This window comes from Apium graveolens, chromosome 5, assembly GCF_009905375.1.
Source record: "Apium graveolens cultivar Ventura chromosome 5, ASM990537v1, whole genome shotgun sequence".
Classification (NCBI taxonomy): domain Eukaryota; kingdom Viridiplantae; phylum Streptophyta; class Magnoliopsida; order Apiales; family Apiaceae; genus Apium; species Apium graveolens.
In genome coordinates this window covers 307,882,482-307,898,863 of record NC_133651.1, presented here as the reverse complement: position 1 = coordinate 307,898,863, position 16,382 = coordinate 307,882,482, and the positions used below count along the sequence as shown (strand labels likewise).

Genomic DNA, 16,382 nt, shown 5'->3' with positions numbered 1-16,382 from the left:
ATTCTTTTATCTAATTTTAACACCCATCCAACGGTTGGATTAATAATAAAATTTAGATTTAAAAAAATCGATGTAATATTTATTAAAAAAAATTAATATTTCTAAAACCCAAAAAATGATTGATGAGCCCTAAATATTAAAAATATTAAATTATAATATAATCTTAAATTTTTAAAATTTTAAATAAAAAAAAATATCGAAAATGTAATATTAAGTGATATTTTCGGACTCTTAAACAATAACACCAAAAGGAGTACAAAATAAGAAAAAAAAACGAAAGACACAAAACATTTAAAAACAGGCTACAGCATGTAGCGTTTCGGGTGGTTTTCCAAACGTCACACGATGTAACGTGGTGAAATTACAATTTGGGTTATTATTTTCATAAATACTATATTTTGGACTAGTTTACACCAAAATTGATATTTTGGTCCATTTCTCGTCAATTTTATAGATTTTGGTGCTTAGCATCTGATCATGGACACACAATAAATAAAAATTCAAAAATAATATAAAAATATCATGTCCAGTATTAAAAAAATAAAATACAGGGAGTTGGATAATATAAAAATAATTTCAAGAATTTGGTAACAAGAAAATTAAAATAACTATAATCAAAAATATTTGATACGCAGCTTTACACTTACTCAAAAATTGAATAAATTACTTTCAAAAAAGCACGGGCTTGTGGGTAATTATTGTTAGGAGTGATTTGAATAAATTTGAAATAGTTTATATTTTTTATTTTATTTTGTAATTTATTAATTTGAATTTGTAACCTTCAAAAAATTGTTGCATTGATTATTTGCTCATTAGGGTGCATAAGTTACAAAACTAATTATTTGGTAAGTTACAATTATTCCCAATATTAAAAAAAATCTTGCATCATTGTGGATAGATCTAAAAATTTATTCTACTTTCATTTTTGTTGCATTCCTCTTAGAAAGTTCTTGGGTCTTTCTTGTGAGATAGAAATTATATTGGTTCCGTTCGTAAAAGACGAATCTTATTATGTTAAAGATCACATTTATTTGTTGTATCCTAAAAGACAAAAGCCAATACAACTTTAAGCACGACTTGAGGATAATCAGACTTTTTTAGTATTTTTGTTATAGTTTGCACGAATTCGACAATCTCTTTAACTCATACTCTTACAATTATGTAAGATACAATATTTTATATGAAATGCAATATACAATTCCAATAATGACTGTCCTCTGTAAAATCTTAAGATGTCAATAACATTTCCCCTTAATTATAAGATATGTTTCGCTACCAATTGACAACTATTAATAACCAACTTTCAATACGAATACAAGCTACAAATATTAAATTAAACAATTGGGGTGAAAGGACTCGAAACCGTGTTCCTCCCTAAACAAAAATCAAATGTCATGTAAAGTAAACAATCGCTCTAAAACCTAAGGCGTCAAAGAAAGATATCAACAATATTTTATACCACGTAACACTAATATCATGTCAGTTCAAAGGTTTTAAGTCCGAAATTTCAGCGTGAACAGGCCATCCCAAAGTTTGCCTTGACATCATTTTCCTCGTAGATTTTGAAATCACTAAATACTCCACTTTACGAACTAGAGCATATACCCTTCTTCTTCGAAAATGGCTAAATCAACACAATTAACCTTTTCTCGCTTTATCTAAACTATACACAACTCATAATTGATATCAAAAAAATTAACAGATATTCTATCCAACATGATACGTTCACAAATCCACCTTAACATCAGCATCTCTACTACTTCAAATGTATAATCCTTAAGTTTTTTTTTTAAATTCGACACTCTGAACTATATAATAAGTTGATCTATAAAAAAATTCTTATATTCCCCCTCGCCAAGTTCATTACTAGAATTAGAACGACTAACATGCAATTCACTTAACTCTAAGGAACTCTCCAGCACTTTAATATCGCATTGCATGCATACTTTGTCGCATCGATTATTAATATATTATCCCAAATAACATACATCATGATATATTCCCTTAAATTCTTCCGGTGAGCACATTCATTATTGTAACGAAAAAATGAACTAAACGATGATATTTGCTATTAACGATAAGGATGTGCACGGATCGGTTCGGTTTCGTTTTTACCGAAAACCGTTACCAAACCATATATGTCGGTTCGATTCAATTTCTACCTAATAAATATAACCAAACCGTGCGGAACGGTTTTTTTCGGTTCGGTTAACCGTACGTCGGTTTCGGTTCTTTTCGGTTTTTAATTTTAAAAACTAAAATTTTATTATAATTATAAGAAATAATTACCGTCATTTTACCATTGTATTTAGTCCATCAACTTTATAATCTTGAAATTAAGAAATTAAATTAATTACATAATATATGATGAAACTGAACAACATTCTGGAAAGGTTGTTGACAGTAAGGGAATAAACATATAAATGAATAAGGACATGGCAAGAGAAGAGTCAATACAACAAACAGTAAGGTACCGGTTTATTTCGACTACTAAAATTATGTATAGTAAATAGTTTATTATGAATATTTAATAATATATCATACATAATAATTCTAATAAATTAATAAATATTCTAAGCGATTCGATTTTTCGGTTCGGTTTTTCGGGTGAAATCGAAACCGTAACCTAACCGTTATATCGGTTCGGTTCGGTTACGGTTTTTCCCGATTTTTGTCGGTTTCGGTTTTTTTCGGTGCGGTTTTTCAATTTTTCGGCTCAGTTTCAATTTTTCGGTTTTAATTTGCTCACCCCTAATTAACGATAATATCTGGTGTAGTCCAATTTTCACCGAAAAATATCGACTCAATCAAGGTCATAACACATGTCATTACTTTAAAATATATCTTTTGTATTACCCTCAACTATATTCATAAGATATCTTTATCCTCCAAACTCTTCTAAATTAAACTGCGAGGTACATTATTATAATCTTTTCCAAACTCTTCTAAATTAAACCGTGAGGTACATTATTATAATCTTTTCCAAATGTATGGACGGACATTCCCTATATTTTCCAATATTTTAAAATTTTGAAATCGACAGTATTCGGTGAATGTACCTTTCAGTGATTAATCGAATAATCGATGATTAATTGGAGTATTAATCGGAAATAATTTAATTAATTAAATAATAATATATTATTCTTGTTAAATTTCATTAAGTTTTCATATGATTTACAAAAACAATACTACATATAATTACTTATATTTAATATTTAAGTGTTTATACATATTTTTTGATAGTTACTTTATACATAATAATTAATACCCACTATTTAATGGTTAGAAAATTATCAACTACTATATATAAATTAGATATAAATAGTCATACAACAAATCAGTTACAGAGATTGTGAAATGAATCAATCAATCGAGTAAATATTCGGTAGAAATAAAAATAATTTAATTAAAAAAAATTATTCAATTATTAGAAATTAGGATTTAGGGACATATAATAGTCAATATATTGTTATTAAATATTAACTATTATTTTGAATATCAATTTTTCTTTAAAAAATATTTTTATATTAATTATTACCCTTTTACCGAACTGACTGATTTTTGACCCGAACTGATCGATTTTTGACTGAATCGGTCGACTTTTGACCAATTTTTTTTTTAAAAAAACACACCTTAACCCGACTTTCGATTAATCGAGACGGGATCCGTCCGAATTCTGATTAATCGACTGATTAATCGATTATCGGCCGATTTTTAGAATAATAATATTTTCCCATTAATTGTCTAAAGGGTTGGATTGCGCATAAAATCAAATTTATTTTCAATCACTTTAATCTAGTTTTGTATCCTAATTTTAATTGTCTCTCCTACAATTTCATACAATGGCTTATAAAATTAATGAGACGATAATTGTTATCACTCTGAGTATGTCTTTTATCAGTGGCGGATATTACGAAAAAAAAATTCCCAACGAGATTTCCTCTCTAAAATAATATCATTATATTTGATAATTTTTTGTGTTATTGGTCTATTCTTTCAAAGGAAAAGCCACGAATAAAGCTAGAAAAACTTTCTATTGTCTAATAATTTTAAACTTTTTGTTTGAGCATTTTATTAAACATGTAGAGTAAGCGGGGCTACTTATGTTGTGTGTGATTGTGATAGTATATGAAAGCCTTTTTAAAATTTTCTTTCAAATTTCAATGGTAACTCTCTATCTTGGTTTTAATTTACTGAAAACTTCAACCAACACTTTGGAATCATAATATCACAATTTTTCACCGTTTTTCCTTTCCACTCCCATTTTCTTCCAAACGAAGGTTGAGTTATTCATGTCTTCATTCATGTGATATTTTAATAGACTGACAAATAATTATTGAATAATTTTATTAACCAATGTTCACCACCTTTACCTAACCATACCAGTTGGCTCATCGAAGATATCTAAATTGAAACGAGTATTCTGATATTGAAAATTTGATTAGAAAAATAAACCAATAACTCAATTCTTAAAGGCGTAATCGAGTGAAACCGATTTATGATCTTTTTAATTTTGTGACATTTCGAGTGACATGAGATGTATTTAGCTATCATTTGTTTTTCAATTCATTTTATAATTAGATTATAATTTTTTAAGTAACAAATGTAAATCGGACTAAATTATCGTTTGCAGCTGTCAGTGATTTGAAGTATCAATATCATAATATTAAAAAATTGTAAATTAAATAAGAAGGTAATGTATTTTACAAAATATAATTTAGTAACACCCTATATTTACTTAAAAAGGTATAAATTTTTTACTTTTTTTCCTTTTATTGCTCAATATAAAAAATTCAAATTCCATTACTCCATAGGAATCTACTTGCAGCCGACCTAACCAAACCTAGAATTTGCCCCCAATACTTGGACAAAATACTCCATACAACGTTGCTTTCTTCTTGTCCTAAATTTCCTCCCACATAACACGTGTACGGCCGCGCCTATCTTCTTCACGGACGTTCCTCATGGGGTAGGTCCCTCCAGATCTCCAAGACAAAACAAAAGCTCGAATCTTTCATTACACAAAACTGGTCCACTGCCCTTTCATAATTTTCATTGTCCTTCAATGTACATATAGAATATAGTAGTAGATACATATAAGGAGTGTTTCCCATGTACATATAACTCTTCTGGATCTTTCCTTGTTCATAGTATCTGTTTCTTCTCATCTAACACAAGTACATATCAACTACCCATCTAGTACCAAACTGTCGAAAGTCTTCATCTCTCAAATCTCTTTTTTTTAATAATCAGGTTTATGCCATGCCGGGGTGAGCGAGAGTCGAACCTTGAGCTGCTACTTCCCCAATCACTACTTGTTTAGTTTAGTTGTTTAACTCAGATTTAACTAGAAAATGAATCCTTTGATTTATAATGAAAAAATAGCCATTAGTCCTATGATGATTTCAAGAACTCAAAGCCACTCACCAAGATCGTGTTATTTCCACTATAAGCCTCCTCATTGTTATAATCAAGAAAAGCCCATGTTCTCAAAACTCAAGATTTCCAATCTCACAAGTCCAAAAGTGAGCACTTATAGCCAAACCCTTTCAAGTAAGGGTACTAAAAAAGAAGAGTGTTGTGATGTGACTAGTCAACAAATGATGATGTTGTGTGGATTTGGGTATTGGGTTCAGGGTTTTAGGTGTTTTCCTTGGTTGGCTCTTAACTATCATATGGCTCATAATCTTAATCTTCATCCATCCACATTGCAGCTTGTGCAGAACACTAGTAATTTTCCAATGGTGGCAAAGCCTCTTTATGGGATCTTGTCTGATGCTTTGTACATTGGTGGAGCTCATCGAATACCTTATATATCTATTGGAGGTAATTAGTTTCTTTTAATCTATGTTTCATTGTTTTTGCATATTTAGGAACACTTCAAGGTTTAAGGTCTAGCTACATTTTATCCGGACACACGAGTGATATAGTTTTTATGTTTGTTCTGGTGCGGTTATTTTAGGTAGTAATTTTTTTCTTTAGACAAATTTGCAAGCTTAACTCGGTATAATTTTTCTTGAAAATGGTTTTGGATTTATTGTGGCTTGTGTGCTCCTGCTTTCTGGTGATGGTTGTAGAATTAGTCATTGTTCGATTCGTAACATCCTAAATTGTGGATATTATAGTTTGGAAATAACGTAATTAAGTTACCGTAGAGCCTATTTCATTTATAAACAACAAATCAGTTTGCTATGGTCTTAAATGATTAAGAGAAAATTTAACGGATATTAGCGTCAAGGTGGTTAATTATACTTCCATCGGAAGTAGGCTATTGAATCTGTAGAGAAAGAAAGGTAGCTGCAAATTTCAGTTTCACGTATCCTGAGTTAATTTTGGAACTTTACTTGTATTGATAAAAAGTAATGCTGAGATTCGAGCAAACAAAAACTTTGATTGATAAAAAGTACTATTGAGGTTCAAAGCAAGCAACAACCTTTGAGTGATTCTATTTATGTTCCTCTTTACTCTACTTTGGAAATTGGAAAGTTTGTCTCATGCTTCTGATCTGGTTTATCACAAATCTAGGCAAAGTGACAACTTGTAAGCAACATGATTATATTGATGTAAACATGATTAATATGGAGTTTAAATAATGGAACTTTAATAGTGAATTCCCTGACAATGAAAATAGGATAAACTTATAATTTGCACAATAATATGCTTGTACAGTATTTTATTGTCACTTTCAAATAAACCTGTCATGAACAGCAAGTGCACATTTACTGTTTAGTGTGGTTAAGATGAATGCAATGCTATTCAGTTCTTCTGCAGGTCTTGTCTTGGGGTTCATTGGCATTGATCCCAGTTGCTGGTAAAGCCCTTCCGATACTCATGGCATGCGTTCTTTTTGGTAACCTTGGAGCATCAATTACGGAGGTTGCCAAGGATGCTCTTGTTGCAGAATATGGCGTTAAGAACAAAATAGCTGGTCTCCAATCTTATGCATTTATGGCCTTAGCCAGCGGAGGTATTCTAGGACACTTACTAGGTGGATATTCATTGTTAAGACTACCACCAAGATCCATGTGTCTAGCCTTTGCAGGTTTTCTCTCTTTGCAACTGACAATGTCTTTGGCCACTAAAGAAGAGTCTCTTGGTTTGGAAAAACCAATAAATCAAACTCTCTTGAGCAAGTCAGTTTTGCATACTTTTAAGGAACAATATTCTGATCTAGTTGTTGCAATTAGCGAGGAGAATATTTCTCGCCCTCTTATTTGGATTGTAGCTTCAATCGCCCTAGTTCCTATCTTGTCAGGTTCCATCTTTTGCTATCAAACACAATGCTTAAACCTTAACCCTTCGATAATTGGAATGTCGCGTGTGACTAGTCAAATTATACTTCTGTCAGTGACCGTTCTTTATGGCCGCTTCTGGAGAAATGTTCCTTTGAGAAAACTGATTGGTATGGTGCAGAGTTTATATGCAACTTCCCTGTTTCTGGACCTAGCACTGGTAAACCAATTCAACCTTAAGTTTGGAATTTCCAACGAAATCTTCACCCTTTGTTTTTCTGGCATCACAGAAGCAATTGCACAATTTAAGCTCTTGCCATTTCAAATGCTCATTGCAAGTTTAGCCCCCCCTGGATGCGAAGGGTCGTTAATGTCATTCATGGCTTCAGCAGTCTGTTTATCGTCAATAGTTAGTGGGTTTCTTGGTGTTGGGCTGGCATCGATTCTGGGGATAACATCAGACAATTACTCTAACTTGTCTTTAGGAATCATTGTACAGTTTATTGCAGCATTAGTGTCATTACAATGGCTATATTATCTTCCTGTTTCACAACCCAGTAGTGAACAGGGATGGAAGAAAGGAAGAAGTCAACGAACACGAAAGGTTGGGAGAATGATGTTTAATCCTGTTGATGAGTACAGAAGAGAAAGAAGATCTGGATACCGGAATAAGAGGCTACTTCAGGATTGAGACCTTCGTTGAAGAGATGTATAAAAAGAGTGTACATACGAGGATAATTAACAAGCGTAACTTGTAACAATCAGGCAAAAGCTGCCATACATTGGACTTATATATTATTGAAAGATTTTTGAGTTTAAAGAAGTTCTAGTGTGTGCATTGCAACTAGAATTGAACTTCTACTGTGGTTGAAGAAATGAGTGTGCATTGAACTATAAACAATGATTTGAGAGAAATTAAATACACATACTAAAATTTCAAATTAACTCACCTGAAACCATATTTTTTAGCAAAGGCACCATCTGGATCCCATAGCATCTCCAACTTCAGTTCCTTGGCTTCTTCAGCTAACAGCTTGGACCCGAGATCTTCCCTTTGTAACTTCTTCATCTAGAATATGTGGCTTCAGCTTAACCAATGCAGCTTGATGCTCTGCCACTTTGTGCTCTGCTGATGTGGCATGACCATTACCATCTACATTACCCCCCCCCCCCCACAAGCTTGAGGCACACACGGATTGTGAAGACCAAGCTTGGAGCAGATGAACCAGTGAGAAGTTCCTCCTAAGGCCTTTGTTAGAATATCAACCAATTGCAACTTGGAAGCAATTTTTGAAGGCACAATAACCCCATCCTGAACCTTCTCACGAATAAAATGGCAATCCAGTTCAATATGTTTAGTACGAGCATGTTGAATTGGATGGTTAGCAATATCAATTGCTGCTTGGTTGTCACAAAACACAACAACGTCATGTTTAACTAGAACACCCAAATCTGCTAACAAGTACTTCAGCTACATAATTTCAGTAGTAACAGATGCTAAAGCTCTATATTCTGCCTCTGCAGTGCTTTGAGAAAGTGACAGTCTGCTTCTTGGCTTGCCAAAAAATCAATGCAGAATCCAATAACAAGCAGAAACCAGTCACAGAACGACCAGTGATAGTACAACCACCCCAATCACTGTCACAATATCCAACTAGATGCAAATGATTATTTGCAGGAAAATAAAGTCCCATACCAACAATACATTTCAAGTACCTTAAAACTCTGAAAAGCGCATCCAAATATTTTTCTCGTGGAGCTTGCATAAACTGGCTGAGCAAATGAACAGAATAACTAATATCAGGTCTAGTGAACGTCAAATACAGTAGCTTACCCACCAAACTCCGATAGAGTGATGGATTGGAAAGAAGAACACCAGACTTGACATTGTCATATAGCTTAGTGTGTTGATCCAATGGAATAGAAAATGGTTTAGAATGAAGCAAATTTGTGTGCGAGAGCAAATCAAAGATAAACTTTTGTTGACTAAGTAACAAACCAGAATCAGTACGTGAAATTTCCAACCCAATTTAATACTTGGCTTGACCTAAGTCCTTAATGCTGGACTTGTCATGAAGAGCTTCTTTCACTGTAGTGATGAATAAAGTGTGATTACCCGTGAGCATGATGTCATCAACATAAATCAATGCCACAGTGAAGTATGAATCTTGTTGGCAAGTGAAAAGAGCATAATCTGCAAGAGACTGCTTAAAACCAAGAGCTAACAAAAAATCTGAGAGCTTTCTGTTCCACTGTCTAAAGGCTTATCGCAATCCATAAATCGATTTGATTAACTTGCATACTAGATGTATGGAATCGGAATCTAAAATATATCCCAGTGGCAAGTCCATGTAAACCTCTTCATTCAAATCACCATGTAAAAATGCATTGTTGATATAAAGCTGATAAAGAGGCCAATTCTTAGAAGAAGCAATAGCCATAACCGATTTTACAGTCACACCTTTGGCAACTGGTGCAAATGTATCATGAAAATCCACTCCGATTTCTTGAGTATACCCTTTTGCCACAAGACGGGCTTTAAATCTATCCACCTCACCATTGGCCAAATATTTGATTTTGAAAACCCAACGACATCCTATAGTTTGCTTTCCAGGAGGTAAAGGCACCAAAACCCAAGTATTATTAGACTCAAATGCATCAAGTTCTTTGTTCATAGCTGCTATCCATCAAGGGTCTTGAATTGCTTGAGCAATATAATTGGGTTCCTTGGTCTGAATCAAAGTTGTCATAAACGCAGAATGAGCTGGCGAAAATGAAGCAGTAGAAATAAAACTCAAAATGTGATACTTGATAGGTTTCAAAATCTGAACATTATGAGTTTGATAATCTGACCACCAAGCTGGAGGTTTACGATCTCTGGTAGATTTTTGAACAAAATGTTCTGTGGATTCTGCTAAGAAATCAGTAACTGGTTGTAAATGCACCAAAGTATCAACATCAGGTGGAAAACCATGCCAATCTGAAAAATCAGAACATGTGGTGTCCTCAAAAAAATGTTCACCAGTCTCTGCAACTTTGAGAGTGCCAGTATCAGTAGAATTAGTCTCCAAATTGAAAATGCCAGTATCAGTAGGTAGTGAATCTGAAGAATCTAACCATTGAGCAACACAATAAGGATCATTAGGAGTAGCCTGCAATTTGGCATCGGGAAAAGGAAATTTGGATTCATGAAAAACCACATGTCGAGAAATAAAAATTTCCTTAGTGTCGAGATTTAAGAGTGTGGACCCTTTATGATCAAGGGGATAACCCAAGAAAATAGAACGAATAGCACGAGGACCAAATTTGTCTCCCTCATGAACGGAAGAAAAACATAAGCAACCAAAAACACGCAGTTGTGTATAGTCTGGTTCTTTTCCATATAAACAAAGAAAATGTGTTTTATGATCAAGAACTGGGGTTGGTAAACGATTTATGATATGACAGGCTGTTTGTATGCATTGACCCCAGTAAATAATTGGTAAGCCAGATTGAAAACGAATGGCACGAGCTATAGACAAGAGTTGTCTATGTTTCCGTTCAACTCGTCCATTCTGAGCCGGTGTGCCTATACACGAAGCCTGATGTGCAATTCCTCTATCAGCCAACAGAGAATTTAGTGCAGAATTAAAGAATTCAGTGCCATGATCACTCCGCATCTGCTGTACTTTAGTGTGAAATTGAGTCTCAACAGAATTGAGAAAATATTGAATTTAAGTAAATACATACTGCTTATTGGGAAGAAGAAAAACCCAAACAAAGCGAGAAATGATCGTCAACCACAGTGAGAAAATATCTGCAACCTTGATGTGTCTCATGTGCATATGGTCCCCATAAGTCAAAATGAATTAACTGAAAAATACGATCAGCTCGAGCAGTACTGAGATTAAACAGCAACTTGGTTTGCTTTGACAAAGGATAAACTGGACAAGCTTGATTACATTTGTCCAAAACAGTACCGTGAAGATCTGCTATCTTATGAAGAACCTCAGTAGAGGCATGTCCAAGACGAAGATGCCACAATGAACTAAGCTTATACTTAAACATCACTATATTCACCAGTTGAGAAGTCTCACCAGTAGGAGCATTTAAAGCTTGAAATTTGAGATGATATAAACCATCAATCAATTTCCCAAGTGCCAAAGGCACTATAGAATTCAAGTCGAAGAAATCACAAGATTCAGAATGAAAAGAAATTACTCCTTTAGAAGCAGACAACCATTTGGAAACCAAAAACAAATTGTAACCAAATGTAGGGACAAACAATACATTATGTAGTTGAAACTGTGGATGCACATTATAAGAACCAATCTGAGTAACCAACAGTGAAGTACCATTTGGCAAAGCCAAATGAATATGTATTGGTAAAGACTTGACATCAACCGGTAAATCAAGTGAGCAACAAATATGGTCTATTGCTCCGGAATCAATCAGCCAAACATAATTGGAAACTTGAGAAACTACCAGACTCACTCTTGAAGTTACCATGCCAACTAAATGATCCTCGAGACTGCTCTTTCCTATAGAATTTCCCATAAAGAAACTCATCATCTGGATGATCTGATTGATCTGACTCTGCATATTATGCATTTGATCACTATTAGAAGGCATGGAACCAGTTAAAGCTGAATTGGCCTGAAAATTCTTAGGCAAAGTACGAAATTGAGAAGAATTCTGCACACTTCCAGCTTCCTTTGTCTTCTTCCAATTGGTTGGATAACCAATAATTTTGAAACAATTTTATTTAGTATGTCCATTGTAATTACAATGTGAACATTTAAGAACTGGTTTGATTGATGTTTTCTTAAAAACAACACTGGAACCAGAAGCATCTGCAGTAGAATTTGCTACCAAGGCATTAGCAAATGGACTCAAGTTTTGAACAGGACTTTGAAATCCTTGCCTTGTCCTCTCATCTTGTTTAACATAAGCATAAGCTTGAGAAACAGTGGGCATAGGTGTCATCATTAAGATTTGACCACGAATTGTAGAGTTGCTGTCATGTAATCCCATGAGAAATTGGAGCAACTTTCTTTTCTGATCTGGTTCAATTTGAACCTTGTGAGCACCACATACACAGTCTACCTTAGGTTCTAGAACATAATACTCATCCCATAAGCCTTTAAATTTGTGAAAATAGACTTCAACAGACCTATTTCCTTGTTCTAGGCTATGAATATCCTTCAAAACCTGAAAAACACTATGTCCACTTAATCCAGAAAAACGTTCTCTCAACTCACTCCAAACCTTACGAGCTGTAATGACATAATTCAATCCATCTGAAATGTCATCCGCTACTAAATTTAAGATCCAAGTTATAACTAGATCATTGACTCTCTCCCATTGTGCAAATAACGGAGAAGATTTAGCTGGTTTTGGATATGTTCCATTAACCAAAACAAACTTGTTTCTTGCATTCAAAGTTATCTGCATAGATCTACACCAAGGAGCGTAATTATCCAGACCTAGTAGTTTCTTAGCCAACAATTGCAAGCCTGGATGATCCGTGTTATGTATGAACAACGGATGTGCATTGCTATCAATAGTTATGTTACTGAAATTTTGAACAACATCCTGTTATGTATCTTTTTCTTCTTCAATTACATCATCTACACGACTACTTGAAGTAGAATTATGAAAATCATCAACAAGAGTATTTTTCAACATGACTAATAGAAGAGAAGTGATCTAATACTCGTCAATTTGTGCAAAAACAAGTCTATTTGACAAATATCAATCAACGTCTTCAAACTAAACATATCTGATCTATACAATTACAGTCTCAACTGTTTAATCACTGAAATACTAACAGTATAATGAAAAGAACAATTGAACCTAGAAATTAGATCGTAAAACCGTCGTAATTGATGCGAAATCGAAAATGAACCAGTAAATGCTTGATCAAGTAAGATCGTAACAACATCTAGAATCGTTAACAGTCATGTTTGGATCTGATACCATGATAGAATTATAAGGCAAAGCTATGAATTCATATGAGTTTGCTTAAGCAGGAAGAAAAGAGAGAAACTGATAAAATGCATTTCAACAAACTTATCTGAACCAAGTCATGGTTTACATATTTATAGACAAAAGATCCTAACAGAATGACAGCTGGCTAAGTAGCTAAGAAATGACTCAATTCCAAATAGCCTTAACTAACTCCTGCACAACTTGTGACTCTATGGCATGTCCTATATTGAGCCTGAAGGAATTTACGAATAAGCGGAAGCGTGATACAACAATTATTCCGTAAAAATCATGAATCGCATATATAGAAAAATGTATAAATCAGAAAAACGGAGGAATCATAACCATACCTTGAAAATTGAAGCTTTATAATATGGTTGCTAGCAGTTGCTCCTCAGTGTGTGAAGCACTCTACCGGTATCCACCAAGAATGATCCTCTTCGATGAATTTTTTTATAAAACCAAACTTTTATAAAAATGGAGTTTTGGGAGAGAGAGAAGAAGATGGAGGCTAGCTCTTCTTAGGGTTTTTACAAAACCAAGTGTGTGTTTAGAATGAGCCATCTCATTCTATTTATAGAGCTCTCCTAGGGTTTTCATAATATATCAATATATATATATATATTAGCCCCACATTTTATCTTAATAAAATGCTTTAATAATAATTAAAACTATTTTAATCATTATTTCTTTTTCTAAACTATTTAGAAAATAATTCTCTCTCTCATTATTTCATCAAAGAAAATATTCTTTTATGGTGTGACCCTGTAGGTTCAATATTATGCCGGTAGTAGAAATAAATAATAATAAACTTTTATTAATTATTTATATGAATACTAAAATTCACTAAATATAATTAACTAGATTAATTATATTTATTCTACATCGTGAGTGATGCTTCTCAACATATCGCGACTATCCGGATAATATGAATTCACTGCTTAGAATACCAAGAACCTGTCAGTGACTAATTACCGTATAATACATTCCTTCTACCCTTACAATATCCCGATTAAATACAAGGCATGGATCTCGTGTCAGGCCTATCAAATTTGATCATATGATTTCTCATTCATAATGTAAACTTCATATTAATGCAAATTAGAAACTCCTTTCTAATTTCATACACTCTGGCCAGAGATTCCAGAACTCGCATACTAAGAATAACATAGGATATTCTCTTCCTATACTGGAAGGGGTAGATCCTCTATTGACGTTAACTATCTCTATACACAAATCCCTATGCCCAGAATAGACCTAATGGATGTCCTTGAGACTAAGGACTAAACCAAAGCACAGTTCATTATATACAAGATAACTTTAATGATCTCAAGTCTAAGGACACTTGTACAACTATCACTCAATGAATAACTATTGACACGTGAGTAATCTCCATTAGTTGTTCAACTTATCGAGTCATGTTCAGTGAACTTATTCCCTAATAAGCACCTACATACTAGCTATAATGTCACCACACAAATGTCTATGAGAACAGATATCCTCCTGAAGGGAGCAAGCATAGTATGTACCAATCTTTGCGGATCCACTAACATCCGATTAGTTATCCTATGATCAGGAACTGTTTAAGTATAGAGTTATCATCTTCTAGATCTCACTATTATAATCTCATTATAATTCTAGAAGCTTTACTCTAAACTATGGAGCATCTTATTTAAAACACTTTAAATAGATAAAGCCTATAATAAAACCAAAACAAGTCTTTTATTAATTTTAATGAAATCAAATAGGAATACAAGAAAATTCTTCCTAACTCATCATACATGATTGGATTTAGGACAAACACTTTCAATCTCCCACTTGAACTAAAGCCAATCACATTGGTATTTAATACCCATCTTCTCTTTATGACGATCAAAGTGAATTTGAGACAATGAATTTATGAGTGGGTCTGCTACGTTGTTATGTGTGTCAACTCTCTCAATCTTGACATCTCCTCTTTCAATGATTTCCCTAATCAAATGAAAGCGTCGCAAACATGTTTGGAATTTTTATGAGACCTAGGTTCCTTGGCTTGTGCTATTGCTGCGTTGTTATTACAATACAACACAATAGGCTCCTCAATGCTAGGAACAACTCCCAACTCAGAAACAAATTTCCTCATCCAAACGGCTTCTTTTGCAGCCTCACTTGCAGCTATATATTCTGCTTCCGCTGTGGAGTCAACCGTTGTAGACTGTTTCGAACTCTTCCAACTAATCACACAACCATTCAGAGTAAACACGTACCCTGACATGGATTTGCTATCATAACTTTCTGATTAAAAACTAGAGTCAGTATAACCCTCTATTTTCAACTCAGATCCACCACCAAAAACAAGAAAAATATCCTTAGTCCTTCGCAAGTACTTAAGGATGTACCTCACTGTTTTCCATTGGTCTTCACCTGGATCAGACTGATATCTGCTCGTCACACTAATTGAATAAGCAACATCAGGCCTAGTACATAACATCGCGTACATGATAGATCCTATTGCTGAAGCATAAGGAATCTTAATCATACGCTCTCTTTCCTCAGGTGTCTTAGGAGACATCTTTTCGGAAAGGGATACTCCATGGCTCATCTGTATGAGACCTCTTTTGGAGTTTTCCATGCTAAACCTTTTAAGCACTTTCTGGATGTATGTACCCTGGGTAAGACCTATCATTATTCTAGATCTATCTCTATAGATCTTCATACCGAGAATGTAGGATGCTTCTCCCAAGTCCTTCATAGTGAAGTTCTTCGATAGCCACACTTTGACTGATTGCAGCATCGGTATATCATTTCCTATAAGAAGTATGTCATCCACATACAATACAAGAAATGTTACCGCGCTCCCACTAACCTTCTTTTAGACACATGGTTCATTTATGTTTTTGATAAAACCAAACTCTTTGATTGTCTCATCAAAATGGATGTTCCATCTACGAGAAGCTTGCTTTAAACCATATATGGTTCGTAGCAGCTTACACACTAGGTGTTCATTTCCCTTGGAAAGAAAACCCTCTGGCTGTGTCATATACACTTCCTCTTCAAGTTTCCCATTGAGGAAGGCCGTTTTCACGCCCATTTTCCAGATCTCATAGTCGTAGTAAGCAGCAATCGCAAGCAAAATCCGAATTGATTTTAACAGGGCTACAGGAGAAAAGTTTTCATCAAAGTCAATCCCTTGCCTTTGTTTGA

The 16,382-nt window shown here is 34.0% G+C and overlaps 3 protein-coding genes across 4 annotated transcripts; 1 reads left to right on the top strand and 2 right to left on the bottom strand.

Annotated features, from left to right (window-relative positions):
* The first annotated feature begins 4,986 nt into the window (after window positions 1–4,986).
* LOC141659359 (putative folate-biopterin transporter 9, chloroplastic) lies at window positions 4,987–8,165 on the top strand. 2 transcript variants are annotated; one of them, XM_074466179.1, is made up of 2 exons: window positions 4,987–5,826; window positions 6,761–8,165. In XM_074466179.1, exons 1-2 carry the CDS (start codon window positions 5,355–5,357, stop codon window positions 7,921–7,923), a joined length of 1,635 nt encoding a protein of 544 aa, XP_074322280.1. In that variant the 5' UTR covers window positions 4,987–5,354; the 3' UTR covers window positions 7,924–8,165. The 2 variants fall into 2 exon arrangements, with proteins under 2 accessions (XP_074322280.1, XP_074322281.1); XM_074466180.1 differs by having other exon boundaries at window positions 4,991–5,826; window positions 6,772–8,165.
* Window positions 7,543–13,727, bottom strand: LOC141659360 (uncharacterized). Its single transcript, XM_074466181.1, has 3 exons — window positions 13,550–13,727; window positions 8,183–13,434; window positions 7,543–7,677 (listed from the first exon to the last, which is right to left on the bottom strand). The coding sequence occupies exon 2, from the start codon at window positions 10,889–10,891 to the stop codon at window positions 9,920–9,922; it is 972 nt and encodes a 323-aa protein (XP_074322282.1). The 5' UTR covers window positions 10,892–13,434; window positions 13,550–13,727; the 3' UTR covers window positions 7,543–7,677; window positions 8,183–9,919.
* Window positions 11,973–12,665, bottom strand: LOC141661198 (uncharacterized). Its single transcript, XM_074468182.1, has one exon. The coding sequence runs from the start codon at window positions 12,663–12,665 to the stop codon at window positions 11,973–11,975; it is 693 nt and encodes a 230-aa protein (XP_074324283.1).
* Window positions 13,728–16,382: the final 2,655 nt, after the last annotated feature.